This window comes from Gymnogyps californianus, chromosome 6 (assembly GCF_018139145.2).
Source record: "Gymnogyps californianus isolate 813 chromosome 6, ASM1813914v2, whole genome shotgun sequence".
NCBI lineage: Eukaryota > Metazoa > Chordata > Aves > Accipitriformes > Cathartidae > Gymnogyps > Gymnogyps californianus.
Window position 1 is genome coordinate 41,441,380 of NC_059476.1, and position 18,050 is coordinate 41,459,429.

The 18,050-nt window shown below is 51.1% G+C and overlaps 1 protein-coding gene across 1 annotated transcript in view; it reads left to right on the plus strand.

Annotated features, from left to right (window-relative positions):
* The window catches only part of PAPSS2 (3'-phosphoadenosine 5'-phosphosulfate synthase 2), a 30,987-nt gene extending 16,220 nt beyond the window's left edge, over positions 1–14,767 (plus strand). Inside the window, exons 2-13 of the mRNA XM_050899161.1 lie at positions 2,442–2,547; positions 4,770–5,005; positions 5,739–5,877; positions 6,138–6,256; positions 6,380–6,493; positions 6,943–7,054; positions 9,072–9,092; positions 10,501–10,706; positions 11,724–11,859; positions 12,672–12,940; positions 13,708–13,937; positions 14,431–14,767. Of these exons, the coding sequence (XP_050755118.1) occupies positions 2,442–2,547; positions 4,770–5,005; positions 5,739–5,877; positions 6,138–6,256; positions 6,380–6,493; positions 6,943–7,054; positions 9,072–9,092; positions 10,501–10,706; positions 11,724–11,859; positions 12,672–12,940; positions 13,708–13,937; positions 14,431–14,572 (1,830 nt within the window). The 3' untranslated portion in view covers positions 14,573–14,767. The remainder of the gene's footprint in view (positions 1–2,441; positions 2,548–4,769; positions 5,006–5,738; positions 5,878–6,137; positions 6,257–6,379; positions 6,494–6,942; positions 7,055–9,071; positions 9,093–10,500; positions 10,707–11,723; positions 11,860–12,671; positions 12,941–13,707; positions 13,938–14,430) is intronic.
* Positions 14,768–18,050: the final 3,283 nt, after the last annotated feature.

Below are 18,050 nucleotides of genomic sequence, written 5' to 3' on the forward strand. Positions count from 1 at the left end.
GCTGTCAGGAAGGTGAGTTTGGGCACTCCTGCTTTGCTGAGGGTCCTTGCCCAGGCGACACGTAGTTTCAGAGCAGTGCCCAGAGCTCAACCAGGAGTAAACACAGCAGAAACGCACCCGTGCGTCCTGGGAGAAGGGATTATTTTTGTCAGCTGGATCTTCTGCGTGTGCTCATTTAGTCTCGCTGCCGAAGCCTGAAGCCCTGGGGACGGGTGAAAATTAAACCGTGGTTGTGCTGCCTCACCTTTGCAAGCTCAAAACGTTCAAACAGACTTTCGAAACCCCCCTGCAAAAAGACAAAACAGAACAAAACACAAAAACCAAATCTTGAGCTACTTACCTTTTATTTTCTGAGTCACCAGGATGTGTTGGGCTCACTCACTTTTTCAGGGTCAGGTCTAAAGAGGTTTTGGTTTTTTTGTTTTTGTTTTGCTGTGGTACCCAGGCTCTGTGTTTCAGACAGCGTCTTGTCCGTCCACTACACTCCATCCCCCAAATAACTCATTTTATCCTTTGAAACAACCGCGGAAGGGGGAAGCGATGTCAGGGACCCGCTCTGGTGGCTGCGGCAACGAAAATGGGAAGTGAGAGTCCTGGAATGAGAAGATGTGTCGCTGGAGGTGGTTGAGACAACAGTCCTGAAAACCTTTTTAGCCTGAGACTTCCCGTCAAGTCGTATGGTGGTGGCACGGGGTGGGAGTCTGTCACCTCGGGCCGGCTCTGGAGCAATTGCTTCTTCCTCCCAGAGCTTCTTCCAGTGCGATCTCTCAATCGTGGCGCCGACGTTGAGGCTTGCTGAGAGTTAACCTTGGAGGCGAGATTTATGACCGTTATCATGATTATTTTGGACAGAGATATTCTTGCCAGTACGTTAAAATGTTCTGGAGTGGAGTAGCTGTTCAGTGTGCCCACAAGCAATTGCAGATGGCAAATTTGCAGGCGTAAAGAGGCTAATTTTGGAGCCTTTCACTAAAATTGAATTGAAAATGGGCATGAAATTCTGAGTATAGTTCTAAATCGCTGTGGTGGGAAATTGGTCTCTGCTGGGATGCTGGCCTCTGTGAAAGATAATAAAAACAGGTGAGGAGAGGGGAAGGTATTTTTTCTCTTCTGTTACGGAATAATTTTCACCCAGACTTCTGTGCAGGCAGAGCCCTCTGTTGCGTACAGAATACCAAGTCTCCAATGAATGCTTATGCCTTTGCTGAATCATGTTAAAGTGTTAATGGCCCAGCAAGCAGAGGGGAAAAAAAAAAAATCAGGCTATTTTGCGAATACATTTTAAAGTGACCTTTTACTTTATTGTCTCTCCCATTCCTGTTTTGTTCCCCCCCCGTCTTGTCAAAATTTTTTTCTTGGACATATGAAAGATGATCACTTCCCTGCTGTGCCTTCGAACATAGAAATATTTATATAGCGAGATGTAAATCATGGGAAAGCCCAGACCTGCTCTTGTACTGATGATACGAAACGGATAAACCTACGGTCGTGAAGAATCCGGCTGGGGAGAAAATATTTATATCCTCTCTCCCTCTGGAGACTTTTCCTTTGGCTCCCTCAGTTGGAAACGTAATCCTCGCAATTAATAAGGTCTTGTAGATATTTTATGCGCAAAAAGTCTTTGTCGAAGTACTATTGCCAGAGCTGCACGGCACAGACAGGCTGTTTAGTCTGTGTCCCAGCGGAGAGGCTGGGGCCGCTCTGCCCGCAGCAAGTCGACGTTAAGAAGCACCGAAATTCAGGCCTCCAGCTCAGCATTGTGCCGGTTCCTCGTTTGCGCCGGGAAGCGCACGCGTACACGTTAGGTGTCGTTTTCTCTGCCTCCCATCCCACCGTCTTTCCCCGGCTGGGTCCTGGTCTCGCTCAGCTCAGCCCTGCTATGTCGCCGTTTCTTGCCCCAGCTGTAATTATTAACAGCCGTGTTATGTTAAACACGGCAAGTAAATTAGCACCTTAAGTTGCTTTTGTTTTGCAAGCGTAATTAAAATAATAGGTGAGTCTGCCTGTATTTTAAAATGCCAAAGAGGCAGGGAGTGTGCTGTCTGTATCTCTGCACGGACTTCGTGTCCTCCCCTGCCTGCCTGCGGGTGTATCAGTCACCTGGCAGCGCTCCCGCAGCAAAGCAAGTCGCCTTCTGCTGCTGACGGCAGTGGCGGTCGTGAAGGCATTGCCACCAGAAGGGCTCTGAGCAGAGGCAAATACTTGTCTTCAAAAAATGAGTCTGCGCTGTTCAGACAGAAATCCAACTTACGCCAAAGGCAACTATTTTCTTTGCCGTTTTCCCTTTTTGTACCAAATTGCCAAAGTTCGCTGCAATGGCTCATGCAGATTTTTAATGAATTTGCATTTCTCTCCCTTATATTAGTCCCAGCTGAGATTTTTCTTTTGTACAGAGAGCAACGAGGTAACAAAAGTGTTTTGTTTGGCTTTGTTTTCATCAGGGATCAACCAATGTGGTTTACCAAGCCCATCATGTCAGCAGGAGTAAGAGAGGACAAGTTGTCGGTACCAGGGGTGGATTTCGAGGCTGCACGGTTTGGCTAACAGGTATTTTTGTCTGGGCATGAAAACATGGCTTCACGTGGGAAACCCACATGCGTACATGAGTATGGCTCGGAGGTGGGGATTTGGGATCCGCAGGAAACGTCGGTGTTCCTTGTGAACTGGGAATTGCAAAACATCTACACGTGGGAAACACCGACACGCGGTGGTGGCGCAGCAGGATATTCTCCCTGGCAGCTGCTGCCCATAACTAATGTTTTTATGAATTCCACAGTTGTTATCGGGCTCCTTTGAACACGTCAGAAGCCCTAAGGGTCACACTTGTTGTTCCCAAGTGTGTGGCTGAGGAAGCCTTGGCTCAAATCCAGCCAGTCCTTGGCAGTGAAATGGGCCCGGGGTTGTCCAAAACAGCATGTGGATGTTTTCGTTCTGGGTCAGTGGGAAGTTTATTGGGACACCTAGGTTTACTGTGTTTAAAGTGACCTTGTGAGCAGCACAACAAGGCAGTCGTCTTGTCTGAAGAATAAATATTCCCGGACAGCGAGTCGCACTGGAAGCGATTACTTGCATGGCCGTTGCGGGTTTCTTATGTTATTTCTTGTTTCGTACGCCTTCTGATGTGTTGCCCTTCTCTTCTGCTTTGAAAGATAAACTCATTGTTTGGGGATTAGGGGCTGCTAGAAATGACAATTGCATTTATTTTGCTCTACTAATATTTACACAGCTCTATCTTTTGCCTCTTGTCCAGTTGTTTCTTTGCTTGTTAAATATTGGTATTTTCTTTGACGGCCAGAAGATCTTGAAAGACATGCTTGGAAGAGTTTGTAAAGCCATTCTGATTTGTCTTCGTATCAGTTTATGTGCTAGATGATGGATTAAAACACATTTCTGTTTTGTTCTCCTCTTTAACTTCAAAAAGAAGGCCAATGCCTAATCTGCTTTAATATAATTTCCGAAGCCAAAAAACCTATCCAAGACAATTTCCTTCTTTTTCAAATATCACTCAAAGATCCTGTGTCTGAAAGGTTTGAGCTTCTCTGGCTGATGATTATTCTTTGAAATAGACAGTGATCTCCTAACTTTCTATCAATTTAATTTTAAGAGACTATACGGGAGGACATTTCATTGCATGGACTATATGGATTAAATGGAAGGGCATTTGAATGCCCTACATTGCCAGCTCAGGAGAGCTATCAGTTAGGCTGTTGTACTACAAAAAACGGAAGGCACAGCCAGGAGGATTCATCTCTGCCCCAGCCAGGTTTCCTCTCCAGCACAAACATGGCTGTTCTGCATCAGACCAAAAGTCCACCTCGCCCAGCGTCTTGTCTCCATGAGTGCTCAATAGTAGGTGTCATGCCAAGGGTATAAAAACGGGTGAGCAGATGATGCTATCTCCGTAGCAGATTCTCCAAGGCTAAGTGTTTTCTAGGACAGGTGTGGTGTTTGGAGGTGTTCTCTCTCCTAAGTCAAGGTCCTCTTCCATCTCAACGAGTTTTCGACGCATGGATCCCTACCCAAGGGAAAGGAGGAGTTTGGTGCTCCAGGTGCACTTGCCGCTTTCTGACACAGCCGGTGGCAAGTGCTTTTTGTGCAAGTGGATGGAGCTGGGATGGGAAGCAACCACTTCGTTTTGGATTGTTGTCTTTCTGGCTGATGACTCCAGGAGACACGGGCAGCTGAAGATGCGCTGCTTGTCTACACAACCATCCTGCTCCTGCTCACACAGATCTGTGGGTGCTGCTCCTGCAGAAGGAGGTGTCTGTGGATGCAGAGGGGCAATTGCTGCTGCTGGAGCGTGTCCCACCCCACACAGCTGCGGCAAGAACCTCTCCTTGGATTCAGTCTGGGAGGGCAGTTGGCTGTTCGTAGGGGGAACAGGAGGAGGAAGAAGAAGATGCTGAGAGACTTACAGGCAAACAGCATCCTTTCAAGCTTCTCCCACTTACTGGTACCTGTTTGTCCCACCATGGCCCAGCGAGAGGTACTTTTGCAACACTGCTGGTTTGAACCCCTCCAGATGTTGGAATATATCAACTTTTCTCATGGCATTAATGCCACCCCTTCAATAAGAAGGGTTGGCCAGGGCTCTGTGGTGGTAACTGTGTGCTAAAAAGATGAATCCAACTTCCCTACCTCATTCCTTTCTTTAACTCCTTCTGTCTGAAGTTGCTTTAGTTGCCAGTGTCCCAGGAGGTATTGTGTTACACTGTCATTTTCACTCTTTTGACCTCAAACCTGAACCTCACTTTTCTGTCTCTTAACAGGCCTTTCTGGAGCTGGCAAGACAACCATTGGCTTTGCTCTGGAAGAGTACTTGGTCTCTCATGGCATCCCTTGCTATTCCCTGGATGGTGATAACGTTCGGCATGGCTTGAATAAAAACCTGGGTTTCTCGGCTGGGGACCGTGAGGAGAACATCCGTCGCATCGCAGAGGTGGCCAAGCTGTTTGCTGACGCTGGGCTCGTCTGCATAACTAGTTTCATTTCTCCTTTCACAAAGGTAAACTCACTGCATCATGTTGTGCTCTTTTCTGGGCAGCCTTGATCTCATGATTGTTCTTAGGGAAGAGAGATTTACGTAGAGGACTTCCTATACATGCCATCAGACGCTCCTTTTAACTTCTTCTCTGTTCTTTTGTAGAACACCACCGATACACAGGTACACGCAAACAGTACAGATTTCTGGAACGCAGTTTGACATGACCTCTTTGAATATATTCAGTGTTACAAATTGATTAAAAGCTAAGAGAAGTTTAAAATCTCCCTATGGAGGCTCCTACTATTAACCTAAAGAATAGAGGCATAGAAACAATAGCCTGTCAAGTGCTATCACTACTCTGTTTGAAGAAGTATTGATTGGGTTTTTATCCTTCCTGAGAATACCAAGTAGCTGCTGTTATCAAGCCGATGCAAGCAGTCCCTTTTTTCGACACAGGGCAGATAATTATTCACATTCTAAAGTTCTGCTGTCCTGCTTAACGAAGAGATCACCTTGATGTTTCAGATGGAAAAAGCTGAAAACAGATCAAAGTTGTAGATTTTAATTTTTTTTTAAGTATCTTTAAAGAGAAGTAGGGAAGGGAGATGAAAAACCCTTAGTAGAATTAGTGTAAATTTAATGAATCTCTACCAGAGACGAATTTACCTGTGTCGAATTCCAGGGCACATCATGTAGTAGGAAGGTCCTTGCTGCGATTCGGACACGTATGACTTTCCCGTCTTTCTTCTAACAGGATCGTCAAAACGCACGGAAAATTCATGAGGCAGCTGGACTTCCTTTCTTCGAAATCTTTGTAGATGCTCCTCTAAATATTTGTGAAAGCAGAGATGTGAAGGGCCTGTACAAAAAGGCAAGAGCTGGAGAGATCAAAGGTATGGAAGAGTGAGCTCTTATTTTGCCTTTTGCTTCCCAAAGCATTGGATAGCTTGTCCTTGCAGCTCTGCACGCAGAGGTGGGTTACTAAAGGCTCTTTGTAGTGCACAAGAGTATCCTCTTTCCCTCATCTTGCTGTCACAAGTGTCACTTGTACCCAGTACGGTTGAATGCTCGTTGGTTGTTTGTACAGCGTTGTTGGCTCTAGGGCACTGAGTATTACATTAAATAAATTTAGTTTGGGTTTAATTCTCTGTAGGATTCACGGGGATTGACTCAGACTATGAGAAGCCCGAATCTCCTGAACTAGTGTTGAAAACGAATGTTGCGTCGGTGTCTGAATGTATTCAGCAGGTTGTGGAGCTCCTCCAAACACAAGTAGGTCATTTTTATGCCAGCGTCGCCGGCAGCTTTGTAAACCTGCTTTCGGATACTGACTTTTTGGTGTGCACTTAAAAAACAGCATGTTACTTAAAATTGCTGTCTGTCTCTCTCTTTCAGAACATCGTGCCCACCGGCTCAATTAAGGATGTTCTTGAGCTGTTTGTACCTGAAAATAAACTCAATAGTGTCCGAGCTGAAGCAGAGATGCTGCCGTCCGTGGAGATCACTAAGGTATCGTCATGCGCGGATGCTGTGCTGCGATTCAGTCATTATTTAGCTGTTCGAAGGGTAGAAGCTTTGCCGGGGATGTTGCTAGAGGGGGCTCTGTTCCTCTGATGGCTCTGTCCTTTTGTGGCTGTGGTTTATGGCGAGCTGAAGTGTGGTCCTGATCCTCAGCCATTTTCTGCCGTGTCTCCTCCACCCTGTGCTGTAGCAAGCCAGGGCCGTCAGTCTCCTTCGTTGTGTCAGTACAGCCCCCGCAAGCAGTTGTGCTATGAAAGTACGTGAGTCTGGCTTAAAAAAAAACCCCAAACCAACCCCCCCCCATGGCTTTCTCCCCCTTTATGAATGTCCTATATTTGAAGCAAACCAAATGAGAGCGCTGTTGCAGCAGAAGGGAAGGAAAAGCAACCTCTGAGCGTGACCTGGTGACAGGAGTGCCGTTTGGGTTTGTTTTGCAGCTGGATCTGCAGTGGGTGCAGGTGCTGAGCGAAGGCTGGGCCACTCCACTGACCGGCTTCATGCGCGAGGCAGAGTACTTGCAAGTGATCCATTTTGGCACCCTGCTGAATGGTACGAATCCCCACGCTTTGCAATTAACGCTGGCCGGCAAGCCTCTGCGAGACGTGATGCTTACCCCGCGGTCTCTCGGCAGGCAGCCGTACGGAAAAGCTTAATGCTCGGCCGCGTTGTCCTCCTCCTTTCCTCTCGCGTGTTAAATGCGAGGGCTCGTAAAGGACCGCGGGGGCCACGAAGCCGTGCTCCGAAACGCACCAAAGGGTACGAAAGGCGACAGAGTTCACCGTGCTGTGGCCGGGGCCCTGGCTCACGGCTTTGACATCTCACACGGTGCCAGTTAAACATTTTGGCAGCCATTGTGTAGCTCTTTTCATGCTCGGTTATACCAGGGTAAATAAAGATGCAAACCCAAAGCCAAGTAAGCAGGGAGGCTGCCAGGCTGAACTTGAGGTGGGAGGAGAAGGCAGCCGTTCCTTGGAAACAGGAGCAGAGCCTCTTTTCACTTTTTTTTTTCCTGTTTTCCTGCTTATCTGTTACTGTAACTTGAAATAAATCAGATTTACCTATTCATTAGCAACTTGTTAGAGGTGCTTCATCCCTGGAAAAGGCAAAAAGTATTCAGGCAGTGATCATTTACAGCTGAGACCAGGGTGGTAGATATTTCTGTCCCGTTTCTCAGCTCTAGATGCCGTCGCTGTGACTTTACAGGCACGCAGGGTGCTCGCTTTGGGTTTTGTAGACCTGATAGTGATCTCTGGCCTCTCGGGGATTTGGGATCTTGACGAGCGAGCCCCTTTGAGTCTTGCCCTCCTTCTAGAGGATCCCGTGGTTGTGCGGGGCGGTGACTTGTTGCTGTTATTAGGATCTGGGCACCGTGCAGCAGATGCAAAGCTCAGGACTGCTCGCTTTGGACCGGAGGAGTGTCTGGGGGGGGCTTCTGCTTTCGGACACGTTGTAGCCTTTTTCCTCCTGCCTAGTGTGCAAACAGTGTTCAAAAGCACATGTCCTTGTTATCAGACCCCAATCTGTGGTCTTTGAGCTGCCTGTTGTGCCCGATGAGGTCGCAGAGGCTCCCTGTAATGACCGCGTTGCTCCAGAGCTCCGTGCTTTGTGCCGGAGGCTCGTCTCGGAGAGCATCTGTTTTTGGGGTGCCCCCCTGCCCAAAGCTGTCGGCATCACTGAGCACAGCTCCTCTGGGTCCGTGGGCATACGTGCAGGATTTGTAGAGCTCCGCGGGGTCAGGGACAAAGCCCAGAACACCGGCTTTTGAGGGGGGATGAACTCTCCAGAGCGAGGTCTTTGTAGTAGAGGGCATCAGCATCAGTCCTCGGTCCACCTGGTCTCCACGGAGGTCTCCAAACTCAACATCTGCGTGGTCAGGCCCACACGGTGACATCTGGGCAGGAAGGAGAACATCCCTGGTTTGGTTGGATGAACTTTAGGAAATGGTGGAGGGTTTCTATCTTCATAGTGCTGAGGCTGGGGTGCGGCGTTGCCAAAGAGAGGTTTGAGGCTGGTCTTTCCAGAATCGTTGGTCCAGCCCTTTTACCCTGGGGTGCGGGTGATGTTTTTGGCAGCTCCAGCTGTGCCTGGAAGGGCTGCGATTGTTTGGGTGGACTTGTGCGAGTTAGTACTCCTCTCGCTCAGACTTTGAGCAGTAAATCCTACCTGGATACTACCAACAGTTGGGTGGATGAGATGCTTTGCGCAGGGGCATGATGGCCACCAAGAAGAAAGGTGGACCTGCCCGTTGTAGGGCAACAGGAGCGCCGCCGAGTCTCCGGCGCTCTGCCCTCCGCACCGGCGACACGTGCCTCTGTCGGGACCGGGTGACAGCGCAAGCGTGGGTGTTGCACATCGCTCCCGGCCAGCGCGACCCGTGTGGGACGGGTGAGCGCTGGAGAGGCTGGAGCAGCGCCGTAGAGGACGGCGGCCGTGCCAGCAGGCACCCTGCCCGTGGTTAGGCGGTGCTTGCCGGAGGTTTTAAATGAGCGGCTTTGGTTCTTGAAATGGCTGCTGTAACTGGCGCCCGTGAGTGGTAATTATCTTACTTGTGTTTATATCCTCTCAGGAAGGAATCGCTCTGTAGCTGGTATGTATATAACTGTTCTGAGGTCGTACAGAAATTACTTCGATCTAGATTTTTTTTGCTATAAAGTAATTTTTTGAGATTTACAAAAAAAAAAAAAGAAAATTATTAAGGCTAGACACAACCATGGCCTGTTTATGATTCAGCCGGTTACAAAGTGGCGTGACACACACCCCTTGTCCTACCGACCGCTCTTCACAAAAATCCCAGTCGTGTAACTTTGTAATTACTTCACTGGAGTGATTTTGTTTTTAAACTCTGCCTCTTGCATTTGGAAATGGAGCGTGGAGATCCTCAGCTTCAGCATCGTTTGTTGGTTTCATAATTCAGCTTTTTCCATGCTGACTTTATTGCCTGATCACTGGTTAATATAATTTAAACGTATGAAGTTGATATTGATTGGATCCCATGTGACTGTAGTTATGATTATTCATGAAGGTGCTTGAAAATTGCTGTCTGGCAGACGAATGATACCTAGTCGTGAATTAAAAGTAAATGCAAACATTTTAATAAAGATTTTTAAAAAAATCTACCTCATAGTCAAAATCCTCAAATTAAGACTTGCAAGGGTCCAAAATGATTACAGTCAGATCAGAACAAATTGAATCGGTGATTTGTTCGTTCTTGTTTGTGAATGGAAACCCACGGGAGAGACTGATTCTTCTATATTAATACCGGGATATCTGAGGAGAAATGGGAGGACCTTAGTGGAGGACTGGGGGAGTGGGGATAAAACCAACATGACTTCGAGGTATTTAGGTTCAACACTGAAATTAGAACCTAGACGTGCAAATGTGGACTCGCTGTATACACACAGAAAATAGATTAAAAATGGACTCTGCAGAGAGATAAAGGAGGAGGAGTAACAGTGTAGAGAGATCCAGAAAACGACAAAGAAACAAAGCAAAGCATGACGGTGTTTTCCCTGTTGGAAGGGGCAGTTCAGGAGGTGTGCAGGGAATGAGATGCCCTGGGGAACACCAAGCCGGAGCCATCTCAACAGAGGTTGTTCTTGGGGCGGAGGAGGTAGGGGTTATATCCAGGGTTGCATTTTCCAAGTATGTTTAAATTTTTCGAAGAGGCTTTACAACAAGCTAACCGGAGAAGAACTGATCTTTCCAGGGAGATGGAGAGTCCAGAAAGTAAGGAAATGCTCCAAGTGTCTTTGAGACATCTCTGGCCCAAAGATAAGGAGCTTTCGTATTCCACTAACATCACGATTTATTAACAGTGCAGAAAAAAATGGGGCAGTGAATAAATTTGCATGACTGATGGTGGATCCCCGAGCTAGTCCTGGAAAATTTGGCTCTCCAAAGGGAGAACGTGTGCCTCTGAAAACCTCTGTTTACTCGGTCCCCAAGACCAGTGCCCGAGGCTGGAGGACGTTAAAATCCTCCCCCTCTCTTGCCAGACGGCGTTGTCAACCTGAGCGTCCCCATCGTGCTGCCCATCTCCACGGAGGACAAGGAGCGGCTGGAGGGCTGCGAGGCGCTGGCGCTCAGCTACGCGGGGCGGAGGGTGGCGGTCCTGAAGAACCCCGAGTACTTTGAGCACAGGAAAGAGGAACGCTGCGCCCGCGTCTGGGGCACCACCTGCGCGAAGCACCCGCACGTCAAAGTAGGTTTGTCCCCTTGCTGCTCTGGGAAACCTGGCCAGGATGGGAAGTGTGGGCAGGGGCTGGAGAACCGAACCTTTCCGAGGTTTCGAGGGCTCTGGGTGTCCTATCCGCTCTCCGAGCCCGACTCCTCGCTGGGAACCGTTCAGGCAGGACTGAATTTTTAGGCTCGCGAGTTAATGCTGCGCTTGCTGCGTAACAAGAGCATCAGATAACAAGCACGAGGTGAAAGGGAAGATGAGCGTGCTGCTGAGGAGCTGCTCCTTTCGTTCACTCATCTTCACCGATGTGCCGACATCCAAACGTTTTTTAGCACGACCACCAACTTAGCCCCCAAAGCTTTCCTGCGCTGGGGGTGTGACGATCTCAGCGATGCTGCCAAATGCTAATGCTGCAGATCGCTGACTCGTGCTCCTTTTAGCTACATTTTACTCCTCAGTTTGGCTGTTTCGTACAGGCAGCCAACAAGGGTGTTATATTTTTACAGCTTATCTCTTCCCACTTACTCTCTGGCAGTACAAAGAACATCATCCCTTAGAAGGGGAGAGCTCCAGGTTACACCGAGTGACTTGAGCTGTCTGCTTAAGAAGGCTAAAGCTGTGTTAATTCTTTTCCCCTACCTTAAAATACCTCTTTTAATTATTCAGCAGCAGTTGCTCACCTTGCCAACAGGCTTATTCCTCCTGCATATTCCCGGGAGGAAAGAGCGAAGAGTGAGGTGGAGGAAGGTCTTGTGCCATGACTTGTAGACCTCCGGCTGCCGGAGAGGAGTCCAGCCCCAAGCTGGGTGCAGTGGTAGGGACTCGGTGGCTGAGGCCTCGCTTTACGGGGTTGTGCTGCTCATGACGTTCAGCTCGCGTGGTCACTGTGAGAATGTTTTCCGCCTGCAATGTGCTGAACGAGAAGGGAAGGTCACCCTACAAGTGGAGTCAAGCCTAACACTTTTCAAAGGAGACTGGCAAAGGGAAGAGGAGATATTTTGCTGTCCGCTCCGTAATGCATGTGTGCGTGATTCACAGATGGTGATGGAGAGCGGAGACTGGCTGGTTGGTGGAGACCTCCTGGTGCTGGAGAAGATCAAATGGAACGACGGGCTGGACCAGTACCGCCTGACACCGCTCGCTCTCAAGCAGAAGTTCAGAGAAATGAACGCCGGTGAGTGCCCTGGGTTAGCACCGGTGACACGGCTCTTCTTGCCCTACCTCGCACCGGGAGATTTGTGTGATCTGTGGTTCCTTGCTCACAGCGCTTGCCAAATTGCTTCTCTATGCTCCCAAAGTGGGACTGTTCGGGTGGGGTGAGCAGTAAGAGGGACGCAGGGAACGGCACAAAAAGTGGCGCAGGGTCTCCTTGGTTAAGGACGGTGCTTGTGATGGGTTGCGTCCTCAATGGCCCTTTCCGAGCACGGGACTGGAAAGCGTTGAGCGTCTTTGCTCGTGTCCTCCCTGGCAGGTCAGAGCCTCTCTTTCCGCACCCCGGGCGTTTAAAGCCCTGCGCTGATGTGCTTGGCCTTCACCCATGGGGGGACAGCTCGGGTGTCTTCTCCCAAGTGTCCACCCCAGCAGGCTGGAAGGCGTCAGACACCTACCATCACTTTGGGGACAGAACGTTGGCCTTCCTGAAGGTGCCATTGAGCTTGGAGAGGTGGCAGGTCACTTAAGAAGTCAGGGAACTCGTTGGAGGTGTCTGGTGGCACGTAAAAACACTGTAGGAGAGTTGATAGGACTGAAATCGGCCCCAAAGGAAGGGTGTGCAATGAAAGTAAACTTGGCAGAGCAATGAAGAGGCGCTGTACGTGTATGAAACGCTCCTCTAAGGTATTTAAGGCCTCGCTCATGTGAAGGTAGGACGCAGATCTTACAACGTACGTATCTCGTGACTGTGTCAAAATGTATGGTGTGTAAATGAAGCCGCAGGGTCTGATGGTCTCGCGCAAGCCTGTGACCCTCTGAATCTTTCCCTTTTAGATGCTGTCTTCGCATTTCAGCTGCGCAACCCCGTCCACAACGGGCACGCCCTGCTCATGCAGGACACGCGGCGCCAGCTTTTGGAGAGGGGTTACAAAAACCCCGTGCTTCTCCTGCACCCCCTGGGAGGATGGACCAAAGATGACGATGTCCCGCTGGAGTGGCGGATGAAGCAGCACGCAGCGGTGCTGGAGGAGCAAGTCCTGGACCCCAAGTCGACCGTCGTTGCCATCTTCCCCTCTCCCATGCTCTACGCCGGCCCCACGGAGGTAACGTAGCCGTCGGCTGCTCACCGCGACAAGGCGTGAGGCCTGTCCGTGGGGATGCCTGCTGCCAGCCTGCCCGCACAGCTCCAGAAAGCCACGGGGAATGGAGTCGGTAGCCGTTGCCTCGCTATTAGCTCCCTCCGTGGTCTGCCTGCAGCTTGCTGCGGCAGCCGTCTCTCGGCAGAGCTCGGCTCCGTGCGCTCCCACGCTTTCCCAGGCTGTGTGGAGAGCTGGGGAGGAAGCGGCTAGAAACAGACTTTACCACTGTGACCTTTTTCTCTGTCGGGCAGGGACGGCTCGTTTGTTTTCTCCCAGTGGTTTCCCTTCTGTCCCTAAAGCAGTGGGATGAAAGCGGTAGACGCTGAACCTCCCCTGAAGGAGGAAGGAGAGGGATGCGTGGGCAGCCTTTAACTGTGCGGGGCTCGAGGGCTGGTGGGCACTGGCTTTGCGTGTTCAAAAAGCAAACCGCTACCTCCATTTGCTGCCAGATTGGAACAAGACCAGTTCCCATCTCCAGTGTTTCCCTTGAAATACATGTCCTTAGGAGAACTGTGATGTTGCGTCGGGTCCAAGCAGTGGAAGATGAATCTGGGCGGCCTGATCGCCATGAGAAACTGCAGCAAGGCTGCTGACGCGTCTCCTTCCTTCCTTCCTTCCTTCCGTCCTTCCTTCCTGCGTGGGGATCGCCAGGATCTCTTTTGCAGCTCAGGGCGGGCGGCTCGGTTGCAGCTCAGCCCTCGGCCAGTGCTCCTCGTGTCTCTCCTTTGCAGGTGCAGTGGCACTGCCGAGCTCGCATGATTGCCGGGGCCAATTTCTACATCGTGGGCCGCGACCCTGCCGGCATGCCTCACCCCGAGACCAAGAAGGACCTCTACGAGCCCACGCAGGGAGGGAAGGTCCTCAGCATGGCGCCGGGCCTGACCTCGGTGGAAATCATCCCCTTCCGGGTGGCTGCTTACAATAAACTGAAAAGGGCCATGGATTTTTATGACCCGAAAAGGTAACGCAGGCAGCAGCATCGCTGTTTCTTCAGCCTACACGCAGCCCGCGTGGTTTGCGATCGCATCTGGCTTGCAGCTTGCCAGGGGAGAGGGAAAAGCGGTTGGTGTTCCTCTTTAGGAGAGGAATGGGGGAAGAACCTGTGAAAGCCACGTGCTTTCCCCTCCGAGAGCTGGCCCCAGGTCAAGGATGGGTCGCATGAAGCTAACGATGCGCCTTTGTAGCAATCAGGGAGGATGAGAAACGCAGTTTGGGGACTAAGTGGCAGTAGAAATGCAGCCTCTCGCAGCTGGAGAAGCGTGTTGCGTACAACTCCAGCTCCTCTCGAAAGAGGAACCCCGTTGCTGCCGATCGTAAACCCGGGTGCGAGGCCGCAGACGGGTGCCGCCGGTGCCGGCAGGTTTCCGACCACGCGCTTGGCACGGCAGAAGAGCTGCGCCGGGGGCGACTCGGGCCGCTTGTGCTGATTTCACCCCTGTCTCTGTTCTGCGCAGGCACGATGATTTTGACTTCATCTCGGGAACACGCATGAGGAAGCTTGCTCGTGAAGGTGAAAACCCACCAGACGGCTTCATGGCCCCCAAAGCTTGGAAAGTCCTAACCGAGTACTACCAGTCGCTGGAAAAAAAGAATTAACACTACTCCTCCTCCCTAGAAATACTTGTATTAAGAGTGAGCAATGATTGATTGATTCCCTATGACACAGATCAGTTACTTGGCATTTCCAGCGCTCTGAACTGTAGGATTTTCCTACCTGGGTCAGAGTGTTTTTTACTAATCATCAGAAATACTTTGAGCCTGGTCCTTCTCCCCTTGAAGCTGCCGGCAGCGTCCCCGTGGAGCTGGAAGGGAAGGGCAGCGGGCCCTTCATTCCCAGCTGAAGCGCGGCTGCGGGAAGCCCAGCACGGCCTCCGGACGGGCCGCCTGGATCGTTTCGGTGCCGCCGGGGCCACGCACCGGCCCCTGGTGCAGAGCTGGGACCTCGGCACCGGGATAAAAAAAAAAAAACCCGTGTCTGTCCCCTGCGTGGAGCAGAAATGAAGACGTGCCTTTCCGCTACCCCTCGCCCCGCGCCGCCCGAAGAGGCGGGAGCAGCCGCTGAAGCGAGGAGCAGTCGCTGCTGCCAGGGTGGGAGCGGGAAACGGGCACTCGCTGCTCGGAGCCAGTCGCTGCCCTCCAGGTTGTGCCTTAGACAATTTTTGCTAACAAACAGCGGGATTTTTTTTTGTGCCTTAGACAATTTTTGCTAACAAACAGCGGGATTTTTTTAACACCCTTTTTGGTTTTTTTTTTTAAAAGAATTTGTTTTAATCGGCCTTGACCATCACCAGTTCCTTGTGGCCGAGGCAATTGCTCACCGTTCTTCCTTGCTTCCTCCTGCTTGATCTCTCCGGTCAAAACAAAACCTGGGCTGAGCGTTACTGGTGCCCCGAGTTCAGCTTTCCGTGGGGACTCTGCCGTGGCGATCCCTGCGCTCGCAGCCTGGTGGGCCCACGGCGGGGGGGGGGAAGCTGTCCTGGGAGGCACCGTGAAGCCCGGGAGGTCTCTGAGAAAGCTCAGGGCAGCAAGCAAAAACCGGGGGTGCTGTTTTACGTGCTTTCGTGGGTATATCCTCCCACCTGGCAGGATCGGATCCCCCTTTCCTCTGCCCGCGCTCCTCCCATCCGAAAGGCAAATTAAAAGGCAAACCAGCAAAATCACAGCGTAAGGCGGGGCCGAGCGGCTCTACCCGCTGAACCAGGCGAGAGATGGCTCAAACGCTTGCCCTCATCTGTACCCGTAGCCCCGCGTGGGTACGGCTGACCTGATTTTACTTTGTGTCAGCAGGATGGTGACGCTGGCTCCGGCTGGGGGACGGCCAGAGGATGGCAGAAACGTCCTTGGGTCCCCCCCCCCCCAGCCATTGTGGGGTGCTGCTGTGCGAGGGGTGACGGTGCCGAGCCGAGCGCCGGCGGCTGGTGCTGCTCCCAGCTCTGGCTGGTGGAAAGTTACTGCAGACCTTACCTTTTTTTTTTTTCCCCCCTTCCTCCCGACGTGGACTTCGCCGCTGCGCCTGAGGCTTTTCCGCTGACTGGCAGCTCTCGCGGTGACCTCCGACGGGGCTGAGCAGCGTTGACTCAACACCGAAGCTTTCCCTGGCCCCGCGCCCCGTCTGCGTCTCGCCCCGAGCACGTCCCGCCGCGTCTCGGTGGTGGTTGAGGTTTGAGCACGAGGCCCCACGCGGCTGGGAGCCCCTCAGCCACCTGCCTGCCCCTGCCTGCGCCTCGGCGTCCTGCCTGCGCCTCGGTGTCCTGCCTGCACCTCGGCAGAGCCTTTCCCAGGGGAAAGGGCTGATCCTGCGGCCCCGCTGTGCCGGCGGCGAGGAGCACGCTGCCTCCCCGGCCACCGCGCTCAGGTGTGAGGTTTTGGGGAGGGGGAAGACAGCTATGCACTTGTTTGTTAGTTACTGCAACAACCTGAATCGATGATTTTTGTACTCGTCCTTTTTTATTAGACGCCCCAGGACCGGTCAGAACGTGTTTCGAAAGAAATGGAAATAGCATTCTCCTTTTCTTGTACTGCAGTTGTAATTACAAATGTTTTTACTGAACGTAGATCCAATCATCACGCTTCCGCTTGTAACTTAGGATAGCGAGCTACGTCGCAAGCTAAAACCTGTTTTGCTGTGGCCGTGGTACAGGGTCCGACACTACATCTGTGATGATTGATTGGGAATACTTTTGCAAAAAGGTTTTTTTTCATTTGTCAACTGTTTTGGGGGGGGGGTGTTGTAATTTTTTTAAGTATTCAGAGCAAAGCTGTATTATACCTCAATAAAAAAGGCTGCAAGGCCCGTGTCAGGAGCTGGAAGCACAGCAGCACCAGTGCCTTTTACACTCAGGCCCTCGGGCAGGGACCTGGAAGACAAAAGCGATACTCCCGTTTATGAGTGCAATGATGTCTGTCGTTTTTAAATCGTGAAATGGTGCTGTTGCCGCTCGTCTGAAAGTAATCAAACGGTTAAAAAACCACCCCCCACAGTCAATCCAAATGGTTACAGCAAAACACAAATGTTGTATTACCCTTTTAAAATAGCATAGCGTACTGATTACCTCTGATTAAACTAGAGTATGTGGACTAGTTTGGTTTTTTTTTTTTATTGTGTATTTATTAAAGACACGAGACTGGAATTTGTACCTCAACTGATGCATCTCATGATTTAATATATTCTAAACTTGATACTCTGCTACAAGACACTCACTTTTAATACAAAGAAATATTTATACGTGTAACTAACTCTGGCTTTGTCATTTTTTCGGGGAAAATTACAACCCTGGGGTTCGTCTGGGGCTGTGGAGGGGTCTGTAGCGGTAGGAGCCCGCCCCGTCCCAGCCTTGTACGCTCAGTGCCTCGCGTAGGGCGATGGCTGGAGCAGCCAGCAGCGAGGCCGCCCACGGAGCCTGCATCCTTTGGGAAACCTCATCTAATTTACCTTTTTGCTGTCTGGGCTGCGTAGGGTTGAACAAGTTACGGTTAACAAGCGTAGTAACAACGCTGCCCTGCATTTCTGTGCTGTTTCAACCAGCGCTGAAGCACCTTGTCGCTGCTAAAACCCGGCAGAAATAAGAGGCTGCTGCTGCCTCGCTTGCTCTCGTCCCAAGGGACCCGCTGTAAAGGGGCTGCGGGTCTCAGAGCGCTTCCCAGCTTGGGGAAGAGACAAAGGGAGAGCTTGCCGAGCCCCGCCAGCTTCCGTTCCACAGGGCTGGAGGCCCCGGCGCAGGGCTGGCCACTGGCCGTGTCCTCGGCTCGCCCTGCCGGGGCTCCCAGCACCCCGCTCAGCCAGAACAGTCCCTCACGGCACCCCGGGGCTTCACCCTCGGCTGCCCGGCTGCCGCGTCCTGGGGCTCCCAAGGGAAAAGGTGCCCTTGCCCGAGCCAGTCTCAAAAAAAAAAAAAAAAAAGCAAGCTGTATTGACAGAATTCAAACATGGGCACAGTGGCGAAGGTTACAGAAAACAGATCAACAAAACCACGGAGCAAACAAACACCAACATTTATTTACCTGTTCCTTAAGACTACGCCAAAGGTTTCTGTTTGCGCTGCGTTATCGGACTGGCAAGATGAGCTGCTTTACA